General features: G+C 46.6%; 1 protein-coding gene across 6 annotated transcripts in view; it reads right to left on the reverse strand.

The window, feature by feature from the left end:
- Positions 1–10,403: 10,403 nt before the first annotated feature.
- ABI3 (ABI family member 3) overlaps positions 10,404–25,127 on the reverse strand; it is an 88,607-nt gene continuing 73,883 nt past the window's right edge. For all 6 annotated transcript variants that reach the window (XM_069751508.1, XM_069751505.1, XM_069751506.1 and 3 more), the window contains one exon: positions 10,404–10,596. In XM_069751508.1, coding sequence (XP_069607609.1) covers positions 10,538–10,596 — 59 coding nt within the window. In that variant the 3' untranslated portion in view covers positions 10,404–10,537. The remainder of the gene's footprint in view (positions 10,597–25,127) is intronic.

Below are 25,127 nucleotides of genomic sequence, written 5' to 3' on the forward strand. Positions count from 1 at the left end.
TCAAGAACCGGGACTGCAGACAGAAGTCTATGTCACCAGCCGTGACATGGAATCCTATCTCTGGGAAGGATATCCTGACCGAGATTTGTGCCGGGGGGATCATGTGACCTACACCCGCCACTGGAGCGAGAAAGGCTGGTACGCCAGGAATGTTAAACGATGTGCACCTGCAGTAGCGCCACCTGGTGCCAAAACTAAGATCACCAGCACTATCCCTCCAGTCTCTGGAACAGCAACTCCTCAAACCAACACTACTACAACCATGTGCATATTCACCACCACTGAAACTTCCGCTGTGGCAAATGCTATAGCTGACATCCATACTAGGCAGCTAATGACTTGACCATACATGAGAGGCGAACCGATGACGTTGATATAGCATCAGATGAGGACTCAGATAGATGTCCTCGTTCTTCTCTGCTCCTCTCACCATCCACCATCTACATACTGGGAAGCCCTGGGGATATACTTCACCTGTGGGAAGGTATACCATCTAACTGCCATAACATCACCCCAGCGGACCCCTTAAAGCAGCGTCGGTCACCCTGACCAAATACCACAGGTGGGGTTACGAACATTTCCCCTTTAAAGACCTTTCCCTTTTACACGGACGTCGCAGGGCCATGGACCGGGTCAACCACCGTAACATCCCCTGTGAACCGCAGGACCCGGTACCGAGTATCCCATGGCCCCATGGGGGCGATCCAATAGCGGTCGTTGTCTCTTCCTCTGGTCAGCGGGATCCTCTTCTGTCGTCAAAGGTGATTTTAAGCTTGGTAAATATCTGCTGCACAGTCCCATTTTCCACATCTGGCCAGGATTTTACCTCTCTTAGGCCTGCGCCGATCAGTTGGCCAGTTAAGATGCTGACCTTTTGATGCTCGATCAGGGGATATACCTCAAATAGGCTGCAGTGCCATTCCTTAAAGTCACTTAATGTATGGGACTCCCCGGAATACTGTGAAAGCCAGGCTGCTCCAGGAATATATGGCATGGACAGTGGCATTATGGGTGCTGTAGCTGCGGCAGGGTCTGGTTGGCTTGTAGGAGCTGCTGGCACTGCCTGCGGGGCCTGGTGGTACCATGGGGACTGCGGCTGCGACCACCGCGGGGTCTGGGGGCATAATGGGGCCTGCGGCTGCGACCGCCGCCAATTCTCCTCCCCGTGCTAACCTGGTAGAGGCCGGTGTCTCTCCTCTGGAGTCTGTAGCGGTTCCTCCGGTGCGCAGTCTGCAGCGGTTCCTCTCGTGCGGTCGGGCACTTTTCCCAGTCCTCCGTCCAGGGCCCCTGTTCGGCGTCTTCACTTCCGGCTCTGCTGCACAGCGTCTTCACTTGCGGCGTTCCTCTCGCAGAGCGGCACCCGTTTTTCCTTCTTCATGCTCTTTTTGTCTGGCTCCGCCCACGAAGGTACGCTTCCTTCCCCTCGCTCTCCACGCGGCGCGGCAATGGTGGTTTGCCAACAAATTCTCACAGTTTCTGGCACACAGTACCTGGCGATGCCAGGGCACGGAATCCTGTTTGTGACACCAAGAAATGAGTCACCCACCAGGGCAGTGGGGTACTCAGTACCGTGTCCGGTCGCTTTTAAAGGGGATGACACAGTGGCTGCGACACGGTCCGTGGCCCCGGGACTCAATTAAAGGGGAACAGTCTTTTAAGTGGTATTGTGAAAGTCTATTTTCGTAACGCCACCTGTGGTTCTCGGTCAATAAGGACCGACGCTGCTTAAAGGGGTCCTCTGGGATGATGGTATGGCGGCTGGATGGTGACGCTTCCCACAGGTGAAGCAGGGTCCCCAGGGCTCCCAAGGTATATGGCAGGGATGATGTATTGCGTGTGAGATTACCTGCCAAAAGGATTCCTCTTGTCTCCAGGCATAGCACTACCCTCCCCAAGAGAAAGGCAGCGCTACTGTGGTACCCGAACTCCTGGGGTGCCACATAGTGGTGAACGGTAGGAATCTCAGAAATGAAGGCATCCTTCAGGAGGGAATTCACTATACAGTAGATAGTTCTAGGCTGACAGCGATACACCCTGACCATCCCATACACATGAATGCTTGACCAAGGGGAAAATTTGATCACACAATAAAGACCCCCATACACATTAGACAATTATTGGCCACGCATAGCAATATCGGCAGGGTCAGCTGACAGCAGTTTAGTATATATGGGGGTCTCCTGACTGTCTCCCAACAGATGACATCTTGGCAGAAATGGATCTGGCATGTCTGACTTTGGATTGGCAATCATTTTGTTCTCCCTGAGATAATCTGCTGCAAAATTAATCTGAGCCAAGCACTCCTGTGCTTGGGGGAAACTATCTAGTGTGTATGAGGGCTTTTACAATTTGATCTTTTACTGCTAAAATTTTGCCAAACCCACTGATTTTGGACAGTTTGATAGATAATCTTATATGTATGGTGGTCTGTTGATGGTCAGTTTATCAGGGTAAGGCCAGGGTCACACTTGTGAGTGCAATGCGAGAAACTCGCGCATCAATACTCGGCACTGTCGCTGGCACTCGGGACCGGAGCTTTCAGCTGCATGTATTTCTATGCAGCTGAACACTCCGGTCCCAAGGGCCGGCGGCAGTGCCGGGTATTAATGCGAGTTTCTTGCATTGCACTCGCAAGTGTGACACCGACCTAAGAGCAATTGTGTATTTTGAATTTTAACAAGCCTGGTCCTTTTCCTGTGAGTAATAAATGAGGGTCGGCAGCAGATCATTCCCCTCTTCTTATTGAAATAGACATCTATACTCAGCATATTTATGATGGAACTAGCTGAAGAGCTCGGCGTTGCCTGGGCATAGTAACTAACTGTGGTTAGTTAAAACACCTCACTTCTCTCATTTTCCCATCACGCCCAGGGGCGGATTATCAGAGGGTCAATATGGGCGGTAGCCCAGGGCCCAGTGGTCTGGACCGCGCAAATTGTCTGAATGCCCGCCGGCATTTGTGTGCCCCCGGGCCCGGTGGGCAGAGAGAGGGGGTCCGCATCGGGCCCCTTCTCATCTGCTCACCAGGCCCTTTCCGGCGCTGCGGCGTTTTCCTATTGATGTGCGGGCGCGCACCCGCACGTCAATAGTTAACAACAACAGCCGCCAGCCAATTGGAGGCTGGCAGCTGAAGTCGGCCGCTGCACACACGTCGCCGGCGTCTGACGTCATTGTCAGTCGCCGGCGAGTGTGCGCTGCTGAAGGGAGCTCACTGCCTGGAGCGCGGACAGGTGAGGAGACTGTTTTTTTGTTTTTTTTTATCAGTTAACGGTGGACACACTGGGGGGCAATGCTGGAGGACACACTGGGGGGCAATGCTGGAGGACACACTGGGGCAATGCTGGAGACACTGGGGCAGATTGCTGGAGGACACACTGGGGGCAATGCTGGAGACACTGGGGCAGATTGTTGGAGACAGCGGGGCAATGCTGGAGACAGTGGGGCAGATTGCTGGAGGACACACTGGGGGCAATGCTGGAGACACTGGGGCAGATTGCTGGAGACACTGGGGCAGATTGCTGGAGACAGTGGGGAAATGCTGGAGACAGTGGGGCAATGCTGGAGACAGTGGGGCAGATTGCTGGAGGACACACTGGGAGCAATGCTGGAGACAGTGGGGCAATGCTGGAGACAGTGGGGCAATGCTGGAGACAGTGGGGCAGATTGCTGGAGACAGTGGGGCAATGCTGGAGACAATGGGGCAATGCTGGAGACAGTGGGGCAGATTGCTGGAGGACACACTGGGGGGCAATGCTGGAGACACTGGGGCAGATTGCTGGAGACACTGGGGCAGATTGCTGGAGACACTGGGGCAGATTGCTGGAGACAGTGGGGCAATGCTGGAGACAGTGGGGCAATGCTGGAGACAGTGGGGCAGATTGCTGGAGGACACACTGGGGGCAATGCTGGAGACACTGGGGCAGATTGCTGGAGACACTGGGGCAGATTGCTGGAGACACTGGGGCAGATTGCTGGAGACAGTGGGGCAATGCTGGAGACAGTGGGGCAATGCTGGAGACAGTGGGGCAGATTGCTGGAGGACACACTGGGGGCAATGCTGGAGACAGTGGGGCAGATTGCTGGAGACAGTGGGGCAGATTGCTGGAGACAGTGGGGCAATGCTGGAGACAGTGGGGCAATGCTGGAGACAGTGGGGCAGATTGCTGGAGGACACACTGGGGGCAATGCTGGAGACACTGGGGCAGATTGCTGGAGACACTGGGGCAGATTGCTGGAGACAGTGGGGCAGATTGCTGGAGACAGTGGGGCAGTGCTGGAGACAGTGGGGCAGATTGCTGGAGGACACACTGGGGGCAATGCTGGAGACAGTGGGGCAGATTGCTGGAGACAGTGGGGCAGATTGCTGGAGACAGTGGGGCAGATTGCTGGAGACAGTGGGGCAATGCTGGAGACAGTGGGGCAATGCTGGAGACAGTGGGGCAGATTGCTGGAGGACACACTGGGGGGCAATGCTGGAGACACTGGGGCAGATTGCTGGAGGAGACACTGGGGCAGATTGCTGGAGACACTGGGGCAGATTGCTGGAGACACTGGGGCAGATTGCTGGAGACACTGGGGCAGATTGCTGGACACACTGGGGCAGATTGCTGGAGACAGTGGGGCAGATTGCTGGAGACAGTGGGGCAGATTGCTTTAGACACTGGGGCAATGCTGGAGACACTGGGGCAATGCTGGAGACACTGGGGCAGATTGCTGGACACACTGGGGCAGATTGCTGGACACACTGTCTGGGGGCAATATGCTGGACATACTGCGGCAGATTGCTGGACACACTGGGGGTAATATGCTGGACACACTGGGGGTAATATGCTGGACACACTGGGGGCAGGACTGGAGGCATGGGCAGAATGGAGACACGGGGTAGAATGAAAGACATGGGGCAGGATTGGATCATGGGGCAGGATGGATACGATGGAGACAGATGGGGCAGGATGGGGAGATCATATGGGGTAGAATGGATACTCATGAGTGCAGGATGGGAGAACATATGGCTGGAGCCAGGAATGAGACACACGGGGCCAGGATGGGGAATATTATTACCATAGGGGCTAATTAAGGGATATTATTACTGCAGTGATGTATTTATTTTATTTTTTGAGTGTACTGTTTTAAATGGGGGGGCGGTCCTGTTACTGTGCAGAGTGACACTATATCGCCTTTTTTTCTTCATGTGGTGTAATTTAGAAGTAATGTGTTCTGCAAGCGGAGCTCGAAATAACTGTGTTATTTCCTGCAGAAACGAGTCCTGGCTGGAAGAAATGATGGCAGTCTGTGCTGGATGAAAGATGAAGGACTTCACCTAGAGACGTCACTGGTGAGTCAGTGTTACTTATACACTGACACTATACACTGTATACTATATACAGAGGTCCTGTGTACAATGTCACCAGTGATCACTGTATTACCTCTACACAGACACTGCATACTAAGTACAGATCTCCTGTGAATACTGGCACTAATGGTGATAGTATTGTGTTTTTTTTTTTTTATTACTGATCAGTATTGTAGTATTCAGTCACTATGTGGTGGTAATATGTGGTCTGGAAATGGTGTTGTGGTATTTGTCCCTTGTATGTGCTATTTGGTCACCAAGTGGTAATATGTGGTCTTGACATGGTGCGGTGGTATTTGTTCCTTGTATGTGATATTATTCGATCACTGTGGTTGTAATTTGTGGTCTGGTCATGGTGCGGTGGTATTTGTTCCTTGTATGTGATATTATTCGATCACTGTGGTTGTAATTTGTTGTCTGGTCATGGTGCGGTGGTATTTGTTCCTTGTATGTGATATTATTGGTCAAGATATACCTAAATTGTATTGCAGATTTTAACAAATATTTAATAGGTTACAGTAGAGTAGGGCCCGGCCCTTTTTCTGGAATAATCTGGTTCGGGTATATCATGACCCCCGTCACATGACCCCCGTCACATGACCCCCGTCACATGACCCCCGTCACATGACCCCCGTCACATGACCCCCGTCACATGACCGGGGGGGGGCCCACAGTGTTTGAACAGCCCGGGGCCCTGGCTACCCTTAATCCACCCCTGATCGCGCCTCTCATTTTCCCCCTCACATCTCTCATTTTCCCCCTCAGATCTCTCATTTTCCCCCTCACATCTCTCATTTTCCCCTCACTCCTCTCAGTTTCCCCTGCACACCTCTCATTTCCCCCTAACACCTGTCATTTTGACCTCACACCTGTCATTTTTCCATCACTCCACTATTTTTTCCTCACTCCTCTCATTTTACACTCACACATTTTCATTTTCACCTCGCTCCTTTTGTGTTCACCTCACATTTTCCCCTCAATATATACCTGTATGTCATCTCCTGTATATAGTATATACTTGTATGTCATCTCCTCTGTATATAGTATATAGTAATACCTGTATGTCATCTACCCTGTATATAGTATATACCTGTATGTCATCTCCTCCTGTATATAGTACATACCTGTATGTCATCTCCTGTATATAGTATGTACCTGTGTGTCATCTCCTCTTTTATATAGTACAAGCTTTGTTATACTGAGAATGTCCTTTGTTGCCTATATTAACCAGTCAGAGCTCAGATTAATTAACTGTAGCAAAATAGAAGCTGAGCTCTAATTGGTTGCTATTGGCAGCCTGATAAATCCCCCACCAAGATGCCCTCCCCCTGGCAGTATATATTGGAGCGCACCGTCAGGGCAAGGGGGTTACTTGGTACCGGGTCCTGTGGTTCACAGGGGGATGTCACGGTGGCTGACCCGGTCCGTGGCCCTGGGACGTCCGTATAAAAGGGAAAGGTCTTTAAAGGGATAAGGTTTATGTTCGTGACGCCACCTGTGGTATTCGGTCAGGGTGACCGACGCTGCTTTAAGGGGTCCGCTGGGGTGATCTTATGGCAGCCAGATGGTATACTTTCCCACAGGTAAAGTATATCCCCAGGGCTCCTCAGTGTGTAGATGGTAGAATGTTGAGAGGTGCAGTGAAGAATGAGGACACAGGATTGCAGTCTCTTTACCTTGTTTACTGTTGGTTTTAGCAGCCACAGTCCAGGGCACCAGATCACAGGGCAGGTAGAGTCCGTCCGGCTTGGAGGCAATTCCAGAGTCCCCTTGTTAAGGTGGAAATCAATAGCCTTCCTTCGTGCTGTAATGGTGTAGTCCCTTACTGCATGTTTCAAATAAGGTCCTCACAGATGTTGTCTCTCTCTCTCTCTATGTCTCCCATAGTCGGATAGGACAAAACCCATATGACTGGTGGCTTGAGGCGGTTAATAGGGACTCTAGCATGCCCCAGCCTCTGAGGGGTGCCACTGTGCCTCCTGGGTGTTGGTGCGGACAGGTAACGTGCAATTAGCCATCCTTTCGGTCTATGAAGTAAGGCGTAGAGGTCCTTACTACCTCGGTGTTCTGGCTACCGGCGTTATCTGTGCCTCAGAAGGAGGCAGCCTGCTCGGGGCTGGTCCCCTTCTGGTATCCTCTCCTGTGCTTTGCTTTCCTGCATGCTCACTGCAACATATTCTGCTTTCTGAAATGTCTCCTTCCAGGAGCTGTAGCACTTCAGGCTACACGGCTCCTCTGCTTCCTTTCCCTCTGTCTCTCTGACAGGAACTGAACCCTTTCCCTCCAGATCAGGATGTTCTTATAGGGGAGTTCACCTTAAACAGGCTTAGAGCTCCCCTTTCTGGTCTGGAGTTTGAACATGTTGCATGCATTGTGTTACCTGACAAAGAGTTCTCCTTCGTTGCCTCCAAACGTAACATCACTCTCCCCGTGAGGAAAGCAACATTACTGTGACGACCAGGACGCTGGGCACCACAATATTATCTCACACATACACATAATAGACAGATCATGTGACTGACAGCTGCCGTATTTCCTATATGGTACATTTGTTGCTCTTGTAGTTTGCTTATTAATCAGATTTTTATTTTTGAAGGATAATACCAGACTTGTGTGTATTTTAGGGCGAGTTTCATGTGTCAAGTTGTGTGTGTTGAGTTGCGTGTGGCGACATGCATGTAGCGACTTTTGTGAGATGAGTTTTGTGTGGCGACATGCGTGTAACAACTTTTTGTGTGTCGAGTTGCATGTGACAGGTTAGTGTAGCAAGTTGTGTGCAGCAAGCTTTGCGCATGGCGAGTTTTGCGCGTGGCGAGTTTTATGTGTGGTGCATTTTGAGTAGGTGCAAGTTTTGTGTGAGGCAACTTTTGCATGTGTTGCAACTTTTGTGCATATGGCAAATTTTCCGCATGTGCAAGTTTTGCGTTTGGCGAGTTTTCCATGAGGTGAGTTTTGCACGTTTGGCTAGTTTTGCGTGAGCCTAGATTTGCATGTGGCGAGTTTTGCATGTGGCGAATTTTGCGCGTGGCGAGTTTTGAGTGGCGACTTTTGTGTTTCGACTTTTATGTGGCGAGGTTGGTGTATGTGTGGTGAAATGTGTGCTGAGGGTGGTATATGTATTCAAGCACGTGGTAGTGTGTGGCGCATTTTGTGTGTGTGTTCATATCCCCGTGTGTGGTGAGTATCCCATGTCGGGGCCCCACCTTAGCAACTGTACGGTATATACTCTTTGGCACCATCGCTCTCATTCTTTAAGTCCCCCTTGTTCACATCTGGCAGCTGTCAATTTGCCTCCAACACTTTTCCTTTCACTTTTTCCCCATTATGTAGATAGGGGCAAAATTGTTTGGTGAATTGGAACGCGCGGGGTTAACATTTCGCCTCACAACATAGCCTATGACGCTCTTGGGGTCCAGACGTGTGACTGTGCAAAATTTTGTGGCTGTAGCTGCGACGGTGCAGATGCCAATCCCGGACATACACACACGCATTCAGCTTTATATATTACAGTAGATTAGGAGGAATAGCTGTCAACTGACAGTCATATAATGAGTGCCGGGCCGCTGCTCCCCCCCCCCCAAATAGCAAAAAAAGAATAGTTCATGTTAATATCCAACATGTCTTATCCTTCTCTTGCCTGTCCTTCATCAGGGGATAGACAGGAGGCTTTCAAAACAGATAAGGAAGTTGGTAGATCTCACCGAGATCAGCTAGATCTACTGGCATTGAGTGTTTATTGATACCCTTAAGGTACCTTCACACATAACGATATCGTTAACGATATTGTTGCTTTTTGTGACGTAGCAACGATATCGTTAAGGAAATCGTTATGTGTGACAGCGACCAACGATCAGGCCCCTGCTGGTCCAGAACTTTATTTCGTCGCTGGATCTCCCGTGGACATCGCTGGATCGGCGTGTGTGACCGACGCTCACAGCCAGTACATGACCGCGTATCGCCAAAACAGGGTCTTTCCCGTACTCAATCTTCCTGACCCCCACCCCATCCCCAGGGGGCCATTCTCCCCTTCTCCTGTAAATTTAAATTAAACACCAACACGTAAATTTCTTTGGATAATTTTGGCCACAGCGGCCATTTTATTAAACAAACAATAACATAAATAACAACATATATACCATATGTAAAAACCTGGAGGGGAGGGTTCTTGGGGGTAAGAAATCTGGCTCAAAAATAGGCATAAAGCCACCACCAACTTTAAAACCAAACACTTCTTTACCCTCAGCCGTGACCACCAGCTCAAGGGCACCATGTAACCCATTTCGGGCAAACCAAAACCCCAAAGCTCCCGAGGTAAATTCCCCGTCCAGAGCCCGTAAACAAAAGCCAGATCAACCCCGTAAAAACGTCATCACCACCTCCAAGAACCCCACCCCCCGCCAAAACTGCCACTGTGACAATGATAACGAAAACTCCCCTCTGGCAATAACTGATTAAAAAACCGAGATGAGAAAAAACCCAACTCCCCGGCTACCCCTCCATCAAACTGTTCACTTAAACTAATCCACAATAAAGGGAGGGAGGGTGGGCTTCTCTCCTGATGATTCACCTCACAAGTGATCCTTCCCGCACTTCTCCAGCCCCTGCCTCCTTTCCCCACTAGGTCCACCCCTTATTCAAAAATTTCCACCAATCACCTATAAGATCCCTTTTTTTTTATTCAAAACTCTAAAACTCCCTTCTTGGCAACGCAGTCATGTGGGGGCTTTCATCCAGCTGCGCCCATTACAGCCCCCCTTCTGGAGGAGAGCAGAGAAGCTGAGCGCCAGGGACAGACAGCGGTAGGTAAGTATGAAGTGTTTTTTTTTTTTTACTTTTACGCTGGTAAGCAGGGTAAACATCGGGTTACTAAGCGTGGCCCTGCGCTTAGTTACCCGATGTTTACCCTGGTTACCAGGGGACTTCGGGATCGTTGGTCGCTGGAGAGCTGTCTGTGTGACAGCTCTCCAGCGACCAAACAGGATCGTTGTCGGTATCGCTGCAGCGTCGCTTAATGTGAAGGGGCCTTTACCCATGATCAACCATGTACAGCCGTTTATACAACATTTTATTTTCATATGATAAAGAATCTTATGAGCAAATCTGTAAACACATTGTGGGGTTGTCGGACCAGAAAGCCTGCAATGTGTGCCATCCTTGTATTGTAGTTCTGAGTAGGTCTGTTGTCTAGAAGTCAGGAGGAGGGGGGAAATCGTCCGGATAAGTCGTGCTCTCCATGGTATCGGCTGCAAGATTGGAAAAATAAAGAAACTGATTAGAATAAAATATGAATTGTAAAATAGTTTACCATTGTAACTTTCCATTAGGAAGCAATTTATGGTGGTATTATTTTGGTGGTATGTAGAGGTATTATGTGGACTCTGTGCCATCTCTATTTGCATAGTAAGTACCGTAACTTGTATATCTATGACTGTGTCATGTGTACGCAGCATTATTTGGATATTCCAGAGTGGGATTACATTGTTTGGCCACATTTTGGGATAAACTTTTTTTTTCTCAATTCTTAATGGTGGAGCAGAGAATCGGTGGCTCCCTGCACTACCATTATATCCAACAAAATAGCATGCCAAAGATCCAAATACAGTTTAGCCCGGGCCTTGATGCTGCCGTCCTTGGACAGATGTACAAGCCCCCAAATACAAAAGTGTCCCGCTGGATCTGAGGCATGCTGCAGGATGTTAGCAGAGACCAGTGGGGACAACCAGAGCTGGAAAGCTTAGAAATGAAGAAATAGGTACAGCATTTCTTTAATTTAACCCATTTTCTGCTCTTGGCTATTTTAAACCTTAGAAAAGACTTCACTACTTTATCCAGTGAAACAAAGTTATTACCTTTGCTCAGTGATAAATTATAGATCATGGGGGTCCTACCACTTGGACCATCATAGTTTGCCAGAACATCACACTTTTAGGCCAGCATCACACTTGAGAGGAATACGGACGAGGGAGAGGCGCAAAAACAACGCATTGCACACGGACCAATGTTTCTCTATGGGGCAGCTTCCATCAGCCATATATTTCTCGGTCGTATTTTACGGGCTGAGAAAATCGCAGCATGCTGCGTTTGTCAGCATATTGCGTAAAAAATCCGCCAATAAAAGTCTATGGGGGCGAGAAAAATACGGATTACACACTTGCGGATTACACACTGTGACTTGTGAGAAATACGCATCGGTGTTCTATAGAAAAGCCGGTAATTCAGTGCGGTATACAGTAAAATCACACTGACAGGCTAGAATAGAATAAATTGAATGTCTACACATAGTATAGGTATATATATACAGTACAATCCAAAAGTTTGGACACACCTCATTTAACCCCTTAGCGACCCCCGATACGCCTTTTAACGGCGGCCGCTAAGGGTACTTAAACCACAGCGCCGTCGGATTTTCTCTTGGGGTCTCGGCTGCCGGGGGTAGCCGAGACCCCAGAGAACATGATTTGGGTTTTTTTTTACCGACCCCACTTTTGCGATCGCCGGTAATTAACCGTTTACCGGCGATCGCAAAAAAAAAAAACGCGATTTCTTTTTAATTTCTCTGTCCTCCGATGTGATCGCACATCAGAGGACAGAGAAAAGGGGTCCCCGATCGCCCCCCGATACTCACCTATCTCCCCCGGTGCTCCTCGTGGCTCCCGGTGGGCGCCGCCATCTTCAAAATGGCGGGCGCATGCGCAGTGCGCCCGCCGGCCGGCCCCGGCATGATCGGGGTCTGTTTTACCGACCCCTGTTTTGCGATCGCCGGTAATTAACTGTTTACCGGCGACCGCAAAAAAAAAAAAAAAAGCAAAGTGTAATTCTCTGTCCTCTGATGTGATCGCACATCAAAGGACAGAGAAATAGGGGGATTCGGGGACCTTATTATATTCACCGGTGTCCCTGGTCCTCCTGCTGCTCCTCCTGGCCGCCGGAGTCTTCTGGGGAAAAGAAAATGGCGGGCGCATGCGCAGTGCGCCCGCCATCTGTCTCCATCTGCCGGCCGGCAGGAGAAGAGCAGTTGGGGCTAAAATTAGGGTTAGGGTTAGGGCTAGGGTTCGGGTTAGGGCTAGGGTTAGGGCTAGGGTTAGGGCTAGGGCTAGGGTTAGGGCTAGGGCTAAATTTAGGGTTAGGGTTGGGGCTAAATTTAGGGTTAGGGTTGGCGCTAAATTTAGGGTTAGGCTTCTTTCACACTTACGTCGGTACGGGGCCGTCGCAATGCATCGGCCCGACATACCGACGCACGTTGTGAAAATTGTGCACAACGTGGGCAGCGGATGTAGTTTTTCAACGCATCCGCTGCCCAATCTATGTCCTGGGGAGGAGGGGGTGGAGTTACGGCCACGCATGCACGGTCAGAAATGGCGGATGCGACGTACAAAAAAACGTTACATTGAACGTTTTTTTGTGCTGACGGTCCGCCAAAACACTGATCCAGTGCACGACGGACGCGACATGTGGCCATCCGTCATGATCCGTCGGCAATACAAGTCTATGGGCAAAAAACGCATCCTGCGGGCACATTTGCAGGATCCGTTTCTTGTCCAAAACGACGGATTGCGACGGATGCCAAACGACGCAAGTGTGAAAGTAGCCTTAGGGCTACGGTTAGGGTTGGGGCTAAAGTTAGGGCTAGGGTTGGGGCTAAAGTTAGGGTTAGAGTTGGGATTAGGGTTAGGGTTTGGATTAGGGTTGGTATTAGGGTTAGGGTTGGCATTAGGGTTATGCTTGGGATTAGGGTTAGGTTTGGGAGTAGGGTTAAGGTTAGGGTTGTGATTAGGGGTGTATTGGGATTAGGGTTAGGTTTGAGGTTAGGGTTGAGATTAGGATTAGGGGTGTGTTGGATTTAGGGTTTTGATTAGGGTTATGGTTAGGGTTGACACGGGTTGTTTTGGGGTAAGGGTTGTGATTATCGTTAGGGTTAGTGATTAGGATTATGGATCGGGTTGGGATTAGGGTTAGGGGTGTGTTGGGGTTAGGGTTGGAGCTAGAATTGGGGGGTTTCCACTGTTTAGGTACATCAGGGGGTCTCCAAAAACGACAGCCAATTTTGCGCTCAAAAAGTCAAATGGTGCTCCCTCCCTTCTGAGCTCTGCCGTGCGCCCAAACAGTGGGTTACCCCCACATATGGGTCATCAGCGGACTCGGGATAAATTGGACAACAACTTCTGGGGTCCAATTTCTCCTGTTACCCTTGTGAAAATAAAAACTTGGGGGCTACAAAATCTTTTTTGTGGAAAAATTTTTTATTTTTATTTTTATGACTCTGCATTATAAACTTCTGTGAAGCACTTGGGCATTCAAAGTTCTCACCACACATCTATATAAGTTCCTTGGGGGGTCTAGTTTCCAAAACGGGGTCACTTGTGGGGGGTTACTACTGTTTAGGTACATCAGGGGCTCTGCAAACGCAACATAACGCCCACAGACCATTCTATCAAAGTCTGCATTCCAAAACGGCGCTCCTTCCCTTCCGAGCTCTGCCGTGCGCCCAAACAGTGGTTTACCCCCACATATGGCGCATCAGCGTACTCGGGATAAATTGGACAACAACTATTGTGGTCCAATTTCTCCTGTAACCCTTGTGAAAATAAAAACTTGGGGGCTACAATATCTTTTTTGTGGAAAAAAAAATATTTTTTATTTTCACGACTCTGCATTCTAAACTTCTGTGAAGCACTTGGGCATTCAAAGTTCTCACCACACATCTAGATAAGTTCCATGGGGGGTCTAGTTTCCAAAATGGGGTCACTTGTGGGGGATTTCTACTGTTTAGGCACATCAGGGGCTCTCCAAACGCGACATGGCGTCCGATCTCAATTCCAGACAATTCTACATTGAAAAAGTAAAACGGCACTCCTTCTCTTCCAAGCTCTGCGGTGCGCCCAAACAGTGGTTTACCCACACATATTGGGTATCGACGTACTCAGAAGAAATCGCACAACAACTTTTGTGGTCTAATTTCTCCTGTTACCCTTGTGAAAATAAAAATTTGGGGGCAAAAAGATCATTTTTGTAGAAAAAATGCGATTTTTTATTTTCACGGCTCTACGTTATAAACTTCTGTGAAGCACATGGGGGTTCAAAGTGCTCACCACACATCTAGATAAGTTCCTTAAGGGGTCTAGTTTCCAAAATGGTCTCACTTGTGGGGGGTTTCCACTGTTTAGGCACACCAGGGGCTCTGCAAACGCAACATGGCGTCCGATCTCAATTCCAGACAATTCTACATTGAAAAAGTAAAACGGCACTCCTTCCCTTCCAAGCTCTGCGGTTCGCCCAAACAGTGGTTTACCCTCACATATGGGGTATCGACGTATTCAGGATAAATCGCACAACAGCGTTTGTGGTCTAATTTCTCCTGTTACCCTTGTGAAAATAAGAATTTGTGGGCGAAAAGATCATTTTTGTAGAAAAAATGCGATTTTTTATTTTCACGGCTCTACGTTATAAACTTCCGTGAAGCACTTGGGGGTTCAAAGTGCTCACCACACATCTAGATAAGTTCCTTAAGGGGTCTAGTTTCCAAAATGGTGTCACTTGTGGGGGGTTTCCACTGTTTAGGCACATCAGGGGCTCTCCAAACGCGACATGGCGTCCGATCTCAATTCCAGCCAATTCTGCATTGAAAAAGTCAAACGGCGCTCCTTCACTTCCAAGTTCTGCGGTGCGCCCAAAAAGTGGTTTACCCCCACATATGGGGTATTGGCGTATTCAGGAGAAATTGCATAACAAAATTTATGGTTACATTTCTGTTTTTACACATGTGAAAATAAAAAAAATGGTTCTGAATTAAGATGTTTGCAAAAAAAAGTTAAATGTTCATTTTTTCCTTCCACATTGTTTCAGTTCCTGTGAAGCACGTAAAGGGTTAATAAACTTCTTGAATGTGGTTTTGAGAACCTTGAGGGGTGTAGTTTTTAGAATGGTGTCACACTTCATTATTTTCTATCATATAGACCCCTCAAAATGACTTCAAATGTGATGTGGTCCCTAAAAAAAAATGGTGTTGTAAAAATGAGAAATTGCTTGTCAACTTTTAACCCTTATAACTCCCTAACAAAAAAAAAATTTGTTTCCAAAATTGTGCTGATGTAAAGTAGACATGTGGGAAATGTTATTTATTAACTATTTTTCGTGACATATTTCTCTGATTTAAGGGCATAAAAATACAAAGTTTGAAAATTGCAAAATTTTAAAAATTTTCACCATATTTCTGTTTTTTTCATAAATAATCGCAAGTAATATCGAAGAAATGTTACCACTAACATGAAGTACAATATGTCACGAAAAAACAGTCTCAGAATCAGCGGGATCCGTTGAAGCGTTCCAGAGTTATAACCTCATAAAGTGACAGTGGTCAGAATTGTAAAAATTGGCTCGGTCATTAAGTACCAAATTGGCTCTGTCACTAAGGGGTTAAAGGTTTTTCTGTATTTTCATGACTATGAAAATTGTACATTCACACTGAAGGCTTCAAAACTATGAATAACACATGTGGAATTATATACTTAACAAAAAAGTGTGAAACTACTGAAAATAAGTCTTATAGTCTAGGTTCTTCAAAGTAGCCACCTTTTGCTTTGATGATTGCTTTGCACACTCTTGGCATTCTCTTGATGAGCTTCAAGAGGTAGTCACCGGAAATGGTCTTCCAACAATCTTGAAGGAGTTCCCAGAGATGCTTAGCCCTTGTTGGCCCTTTTGCCTTCACTCTGCTGTCCAGCTCACCCCAAACAATCCTGATTGGGTTCAGGTCTGGTGACTGTGGAGGCCAGGTCATCTGGCGTAGCACCCCATCTCTCTCCTTCTTAGTCAAATAGCCCTTACACAGCCTGGAGGTGTGTTTGGGGTCATTGTCCTGTTGAATAATAAATGATGGTCCAACTAAACGCAAACTGGATGGAATAGCATGCCGCTGCAAGATGCTGTGGTAGCCATGCTGGTTCAGTAAGCCTTCTATTTTGAATAAATCCCCAACAATGTCACCAGCAAAGCACCCCCACACCATCACACCTCCTCCTCCATGCTTCACGGTGGGAACCAGGCACGTAGAGTCCATCCGTTCACCTTTTCTGCGTCGCACAAAGCCACGGTGGTTGGAACCAAAGATCTCAAATTTGGACTCATCAGACCAAAGCACAGATTTCCACTGGTCTAATGTCCATTCCTTGTGTTCTTTAGCCCAAGCAAGTCTCTTCTGCATGTTGCCTGTCCTTAGCAGTGGTTTCCTAGCAGCTATTTTACCATGAAGGCCTGCTGCACAAAGTCTTCTCTTAACAGATGTTGTAGAGATGTGTCTGCTGCTAGAACTCTGTGTGGCATTGACCTGGTCTCTAATCTGAGCTGCTGTTAACCTGCGATTTCTGAGGCTGGTGACTCGGATAAACTTATCCTCAGAAGCAGAGGTGACTCTTGGTCTTCATTTCCTGGGGCGGTCCTCATGTGAGCCAGTTTCTTTGTAGCGCTTGATGGTTTTTGCCACTGCATTTGGGGACACTTTTAAAGTTTTCCCAATTTTTCAGACTAACTGACCTTCATTTCTTAAAGTTATGATGGCCACTCGTTTTTCTTTACTTAGCTGCTCTTTTCTTGCCATAATACAAATTCTAACAGTCTATTCAGTAGGACTATCAGCTGTGTATCCACCAGACTTCTGCACAAAATAACTGATGGTCCCAACACCATTTATAAGGCAAGAAATCCCACTTATTAAACCTGACAGGGCACACCTGTGAAGTGAAAACCATTCCCGCTGACTACCTTTTGAAGCTCATCAAGAGAATGCCAAGAGTATGCAAAGCAGTCATCAATTTTAAAAGATGGCTACTTTGAAGAACATAGAATATAAGACATAATTTCAGTTGTTTCACACTTTTTTGTTAAGTATATAATTCCACATGTGTTAATTCATAGTTTTGATGCCTTCAGTGTGAATGTACAATTTTCATAGTCATGAAAATACAGAAAAATCCGTAAATGAGAAGAAGTGTACAAACTTTTGGTCTGTACCGTTTATGTCACACACACACACACACACACACACACACATATATAATACAGAGCTAGATAACTTAAAAGCCGGTAATTCAATTGCCGGCTTTTGCTATCTCCATATTAAAGGGACACTGTCACCTGGATTTGGAGGGAACAATCTTCAGCCATGGAGGCGGGGTTTTGGGGTTTTTGATTCACCCTTTCCTTACCCGCTGGCTGCATGCTGGCTGCAATATTGGATTGAAGTTCATTCTCTGTCCTCCATAGTACACGCCTGCGCAAGGCAAGATTGCTTTGTGCAGGCATGTACTACGGAGGACAGAGAATGAACTTCAATCCAATATTGCAGCCAGCATGCAGCCAGCGGGTAAGGAAAGGGTGAATCAAAAACCCCAAAACCCCGCCTCCATGGCTGAAGATTGTTCCCTCCAAATCCAGGTGACAGTGTCCCTTTAAACCCGACAGGATATGAGACATGGTTTACATCCAGTAAACCATTGCATATCCGTTATATTTTTACATATTCATCACTAATAATGTTAGAAGTGTCTGTGTGCAAAATGTGGGAGCTCCAGGTGTTAAAATAAAGGGTTAAATCATGGAAAAAAAATGGCGTGGGCTCCCATGCAATTTTCTCCGCCAGAGTGGGAAAGCCAGTGACTGAGGGCAGATATTAATAGCCTGGAGAGGGTCCATGGTTATTGCCCCCCCCGTCCCCCGGTTAAAAACATCTGCCCCCAGACACCCCAGAAAAGGCACATCTGTAAGATGCGCCTTTTCTAGTAGTTAGCCTCTCTCTTCCCACTCCCGAGTAGCAGTGGGATATGGGGTAAAAAAGGGTTAATGTCACCTTGCTAATGTAAGGTGACATTAAGCCTGGTTAATAATAAAGAGATGTCAATAAGACACCTATCCAATAATATTAAAGGGTTAATAATACACACACACATTATGAATAAAGTATGTTAGTGAAATAAATACACATGGGGTTTTAATATCTTTATTGTACGCTCAATCCAACTGTCGACCCTCGTTCTTCTGAAAAAAAAGGAAAAAAAACAAAAAAACAATATCCCTTACCTGTCTGCCGTACAGTCATGTCCCACGATATAAATCCATCTGAAGGGGTTAAATAAATGTACAACCAGGAGCCTACTAATGCAGCCGCCCCTTGCTGTAAAAACTGGGGAATGAATGAAATGCAGCTTCATTGACTTGCGGTGCTGCGCCCCCTGTTGGCATAAACTCATATGAAATCTAGCGTGGGAATATGCGGGAGCCCACGCCAGTTTTTTCCGTGATTTAACCCTATAATTAAACACCTAGAGCTCCCAAATTTTGCACACAGACACTTCTAATATTATTAGTGAGGAATATGTAAAAATATAAGGGATATGATATGGTTTACTTTATGTAAACCATGTCTCATATACTGTCGGGTTTGATAAGTAGATAGCAAAAGCCGGCAATTGAATTACCGGCTTCTATGCTGTCTAGCGCTATATGAAATATAAATACATATATATATATGTATATATATATATATATATATACATATATATATATATATATGTGTGTCTCACTGACATACCGTATATACTCAAGTATAAGCCAAGATTTTCAGCCCACTTTTTTGGGCTCAAAATGTCTCTCTCGGCCTATACTCGAGTTGCTGTCCCAGGGGGTCAGCGGGGGAGGGGGAGCGGCGGCTGTCACATACTCACCTGCTCCTGGCATGGTCCCTGCATGTCCGATGGTCTCTGGGCAGCTCTTCCTGTGTTCAGGGGTCACGTGGTACCGCTCATTAAAGTAATGAATATGAACGCATATTCATTACTTTAATGAGTGGTACGTGACCGATGAACATAGGAAGATGCCGCCAGCTCCAGGAGACCATCTAACAGTGAGACGCTGCCAGGGACTGCGCCGGGAGCAGGTGAGTATAACGGGGGAGGTTGAGCATTGCGCGATATTCACCTCTCTCCATTGCACCGTTGTGTGCCGGTCCGTCTTCTGTCCTCTGGCTGTGACTGTTCAGGTCAGAGGGCGCGATGACAGGGGTGGAACGGGGAGAGGTGAATATCGCAAGTACTGGGGGCCTGAGCGACGAGAGGTGAGTACAGAGGGGCAAAAAAGTATTTAGTCAGTCAGCAATAGTGCAAGTTCCACCACTTAAAAAGATGAGAGGCGTCTGTAATTTACATCATAGGTAGACCTCAACTATGGGAGACAAACTGAGAAAAAAAAATCCAGAAAATCACATTGTCTGTTTTTTTTAACAATTTATTTGCATATTATGGTGGAAAATAAGTATTTGGTCAGAAACAAAATTTCATCTCAATACTTTGTAATATATCCTTTGTTGGCAATGACAGAGGTCAAACGTTTTCTGTAAGTCTTCACAAGGTTGCCACACACTGTTGTTGGTATGTTGGCCCATTCCTCCATGCAGATCTCCTCTAGAGCAGTGATGTTTTTGGCTTTTCGCTTGGCAACACGGACTTTCAACTCCCTCCAAAGGTTTTCTATAGGGTTGAGATCTGGAGAATGGCTAGGCCACTCCAGGACCTTGAAATGCTTCTTACGAAGCCACTCCTTCGTTGCCCTGGCGGTGTGCTTTGGATCATTGTCATGTTGAAAGACCCAGCCACGTTTCATCTTCAATGCCCTTGCTGATGGAAGGAGGTTTGCACTCAAAATCTCACGATACATGGCCCCATTCATTCTTTCATGTACCCGGATCAGTCGTCCTGGCCCCTTTGCAGAGAAACAGCCCCAAAGCATGATGTTTCCACCACCATGCTTTACAGTAGGTATGGTGTTTGATGGATGCAACTCAGTATTCTTTTTCCTCCAAACACGACAAGTTGTGTTTCTACCAAACAGTTCCAGTTTGGTTTCTTCAGACCATAGGACATTCTCCCAAAACTCCTCTGGATCATCCAAATGCTCTCTAGCAAACTTCAGACGGGCCCGGACATGTACTGACTTAAGCAGTGGGACACGTCTGGCACTGCAGGATCTGAGTCCATGGTGGCGTAGTGTGTTACTTATGGTAGGCCTTGTTACATTGGTCCCAGCTCTCTGCAGTTCATTCACTAGGTCCCCCCGCGTGGTTCTGGGATTTTTGCTCACCGTTCTTGTGAACATTCTGACCCCACGGGGTGGGATTTTGCGTGGAGCCCCAGATCGAGGGAGATTATCAGTGGTCTTGTATGTCTTCAATTTTCTAATTATTGCTCCCACTGTTGATTTCTTCACTCCAAGCTGGTTGGCTATTGCAGATTCAGTCTTCCCAGCCTGGTGCAGGGCTACAATTTTGTTTCTGGTGCCCTTTGACAGCTCTTTGGTCTTCACCATAGTGGAGTTTGGAGTCAGACTGTTTGAGGGTGTGCACAGGTGTCTTTTTATACTGATAACAAGTTTAATCAGGTGCCATTACTACAGGTAATGAGTGGAGGAAAGAGGAGACTCTTAAAGAAGAAGTTACAGGTCTGTGAGAGCCAGAAATCTTGATTGTTTGTTTCTGACCAAATACTTATTTTCCACCATAATGTGCAAATAAATTATTAAAAAAACCAGACAATGTGATTTTCTGGATTTTTTTTTCTCAGTTTGTCTCCCATAGTTGAGGTCTACCTATGATGTAAATTACAGACGCCTCTCATCTTTTTAAGTGGTGGAACTTGCACTATTGCTGACTGACTAAATACTTTTTTGCCTCACTGTATGTGATTTTTTTATTTTAATTGCAGCAACATCATATGGGGCATAATGTGTGGAGCATCTTATGGGGCATAATGTGTGGAGCATCTTATGGGGCATAATGTGTGGAGCATCTTATGGGGCATAATGTGTGGAGCATCTTATGGGGCATAATGTGTGGAGCATCTTATGGGGCATAATGTGTGGAGCATCTTATGGGGCATAATGTGTGGAGCATCTTATGGGGCATAAAGTGTGGATCATTTTATGGGGCATAATGTGTGGAGCATCTTATGGGGCATAATGTGTGGAGCATCTTATGGGGCATAATGTATGGAGCATCTTATGGGGCATAATGTGTGGAGCATCCTATGGGGCATAACGTGTGAAGAATCTTACGGGGCATAACGTGTGGAGCATATTATGGGGCATAATGTATGGAGGATCTTATGGGGCTAAATCTATGGAGCATCTTATGGGGCATAATCTATGGAGCATCTTATGGGGCATAATCTATGGAGCATCTTATGGGGCATAATCTATGGAGCATCTTATGGGGCATAATCTAAGGAGCATTTTATGGGACATAATCTATGGAGCATCTTATGGGGCATAATCTATGGGGCATAATCTATGGAGCATCTTATGGGGCCATCAACCTTTATGCAGCATTGTATGGGGCAAATGTTTCTATGGAGCATCTTATGGGGTCATTATTAACCTTTGTGCAGCATTATATGGGGCATATTTTAATATGGAGAATCTTATGGGGCGTATTTTGTGTGGAGCATCTTATGGGGCCCATAATGAACTTTATGGAGCATTATATGGGGCTCCTGATTCAATATGGATATTCAAAAACACTTAACCTACTGAGGTCTCAATTAATTTTACTTTTATTGGTATTTATTTAAATTTTTGAAATTTACTAGTAGCTGCTGCATTTCCCACCCTAGGCTTATACTCGAGTCATTAAGTTTTAACTGTTTTTATGGCAAAATTAGGGGGGTCGGCTTATACTCGGGTATGTATGGTATATATATACATACATATATATATATACTAGATGGTGGCCCGGTTCTAACGCACCGAGTATTCTAGAATATGCATGTAGTTTATTTATGAAGTTTTCAGAATAATGCAATTTATACACAGGATTCGGCCGGCCGGGTGGACTGCGCCTGTCGCTGATTGGTCACGCCCGGCCGTGAACATCAGTGAAGCCAGTGCCGGCTCCAGGTTTTTGAGGGCCCCGGGCGAAAGAGTCTCAGTGGGCCCCCCTCTTTAATACATACCACGATTCATGATGCACAGATACAGCAGAGAAATATAGCACAGCCAAGTAGCGTATAACACAGCCCACATAGTATATAACACAGCCCACGTAGTATATAGCACAGCCACGTAGTATATTGCCCAGTCACGTAGTATATAGCACAGCCCATGTAGTATATATCACAGCCCACGTAGTATGTTGCCCAGCCACGTAGTATATTGCACAGACACGTATTATGTAGCACAGACACATATAATGTAGCACAGACACGTAGTATATAGCACAGACACGTAGTATATTGCCCAGCCACGTAGTATATTGCACAGACACGTATTATGTAGCACAGACACGTATTATGTAGCACAGACACGTATTATGTAGCACAGACACGTAGTATATAGCACAGACACGTAGTATATAGCACAGACACGTAGTATATTGCCCAGCCACGTAGTATATTGCCCAGCCACGTAATATATTGCCCAGCCACGTAATATATTGCACTGCCACGTAGTATATAGCACAGAGACGTAGTATATAGCACAGACATGTAGTATATTGCACAGCCACATAGTATATAGCACAGAGACGTAGTATATAACACTGTCCATGCAGTATATAACACAGGCCACGTAGTATAGAGCACAGCGATGTAGCATATTGCCCAGCCATGTAATATATACCACAGCCACGTAATATATACCACAGCCCACGCAGTATCTAACACAGTCCACGTAGTATATAGCACAGAGATGTAGTATATAACACAGCCCACGCAGTATCTAACAGAGCCCATGCAGTATATAGCAATGTGGGCACCATATCCCTGTTAAAAAAAGAATTAAAATAAAAAATAGTTATATACTCACCCTCCGTTGGCCCCCCGGATCCAGCCAGGCGTTTACCGATGCTCCTAGCGACGCTCCGGTCCCAAGAGTGCATTGCGTTCTCACAAGATGATGACGTAGCGGTCTCGCGAGACTGCTACGTCATCATCTCGCGAGACTGCAATGCATGGACCGGTCACCGGAGCGTCGCGAGGAGCGAGAAAGGCCTCGGTTGGATCCGGGGGCTGACGGAGGGCGAGTATATAATGATTTTTTATTTCTTTAATTATTTTTAACATTAGATCTTTTTAGTATTGATGCTGCATAGGCAGCATCAATAGTAAATAGTTGGTCACACAGGGTTAATAGCAGCGTTAACGGAGTGTGTTACACCGCGGCATAATGCGGTTTAACGCAGCCATTAACCCTGTGTGAGCGCTGACTGGAGGGGAGTATGGAGCGGGCGCTGACGGCAGGGGAGTAGGGAGCGGCTATTTTGCCGCCGGACTGTGCCCGTCCCTGATTGGTGCGGCAAAACGGCCACGACCAATCAGCGACTTGGGATTTCCGTGACAGACAGACAAACAGACAGACAAACAGACGGAAGTACATTTCAAAAACCTGACCTGCACATCCAAACATAGACTGAGTGTGAACAGGTGCTGAACCCAGAGTCGCCAACTCGTATATAGTTAAATAAATAGGGCAGCACACTGCAGCGCCAAAACATGCAAACTTGAAAAAACGAAATTTGAACTGCATTACTGCACTAGAAATATGAAAAATGAGAGCTTTTAGCGCACAAAAATGGCCAATTTTATGTGTACCTCGTAGCCACGTGGCTACGAGGTACACATAAAATTGGCCATTTTTGTGCGCTAAAAGCTCTCATTTTTCATATTTCTAGTGCAGTAATGCAGTTCAAATTTCGTTTTTTCAAGTTTGCATGTTTTGGCGCTGCAGTGTGCTGCCCTATTTATTTAACTATATACGAGTTGGCGACTCTGGGTTCAGCACCTGTTCACACTCAGTCTATGTTTGGATGTGCAGGTCAGGTTTTTGAAATGTATTCTCTAGCCTTCTGATCGTGCACTCCCCGCCTCCTAGCTTCAGGTGTTTTAATTATAGTAGGTCCAATACCCCTCCACATAGAGAGAGAATTTGAGTCCAAGAAGAGGTTTCACATGTACCCGTTCAGATGGAGACGTTTATTCTCAGTGAGGTAGGTCAAACGTAGGACCTCGTAGAAGAGAGATGCCTCACGTGGCTACGAGGTACACATAAAATTGGCCATTTTTGTGCGCTAAAAGCTCTCATTTTTCATATTTCTAGTGCAGTAATGCAGTTCAAATTTCGTTTTTTCAAGTTTGCATGTTTTGGCGCTGCAGTGTGCTGCCCTATTTATTTAACTATATACGAGTTGGCGACTCTGGGTTCAGCACCTGTTCACACTCAGTCTATGTTTGGATGTGCAGGTCAGGTTTTTGAAATGTATTCTCTAGCCTTCTGATCGTGCACTCCCCGCCTCCTAGCTTCAGGTGTTTTAATTATAGTAGGTCCAATACCCCTCCACATAGAGAGAGAATTTGAGTCCAAGAAGAGGTTTCACATGTACCCGTTCAGATGGAGACGTTTATTCTCAGTGAGGTAGGTCAAACGTAGGACCTCGTATAAGAGAGATGCCTTACGTGGCTACGAGGTACACATAAAATTGGCCATTTTTGTGCGCTAAAAGCTCTCATTTTTCATATTTCTAGTGCAGTAATGCAGTTCAAATTTCGTTTTTTCAAGTTTGCATGTTTTGGCGCTGCAGTGTGCTGCCCTATTTATTTAAACAGACGGAAGTGACCCTTAGACAATTATATAGTAGATATACCGTATGTTTTCATGAATATTTGAGCCCATGGATCCATTCTATGTCCGTTTTGCAAGCCTTCTCGCCGTACGGATGCCATACGGAAGACACACGGATAAT

This window comes from Ranitomeya imitator, chromosome 2 (assembly GCF_032444005.1).
Source record: "Ranitomeya imitator isolate aRanImi1 chromosome 2, aRanImi1.pri, whole genome shotgun sequence".
NCBI lineage: Eukaryota > Metazoa > Chordata > Amphibia > Anura > Dendrobatidae > Ranitomeya > Ranitomeya imitator.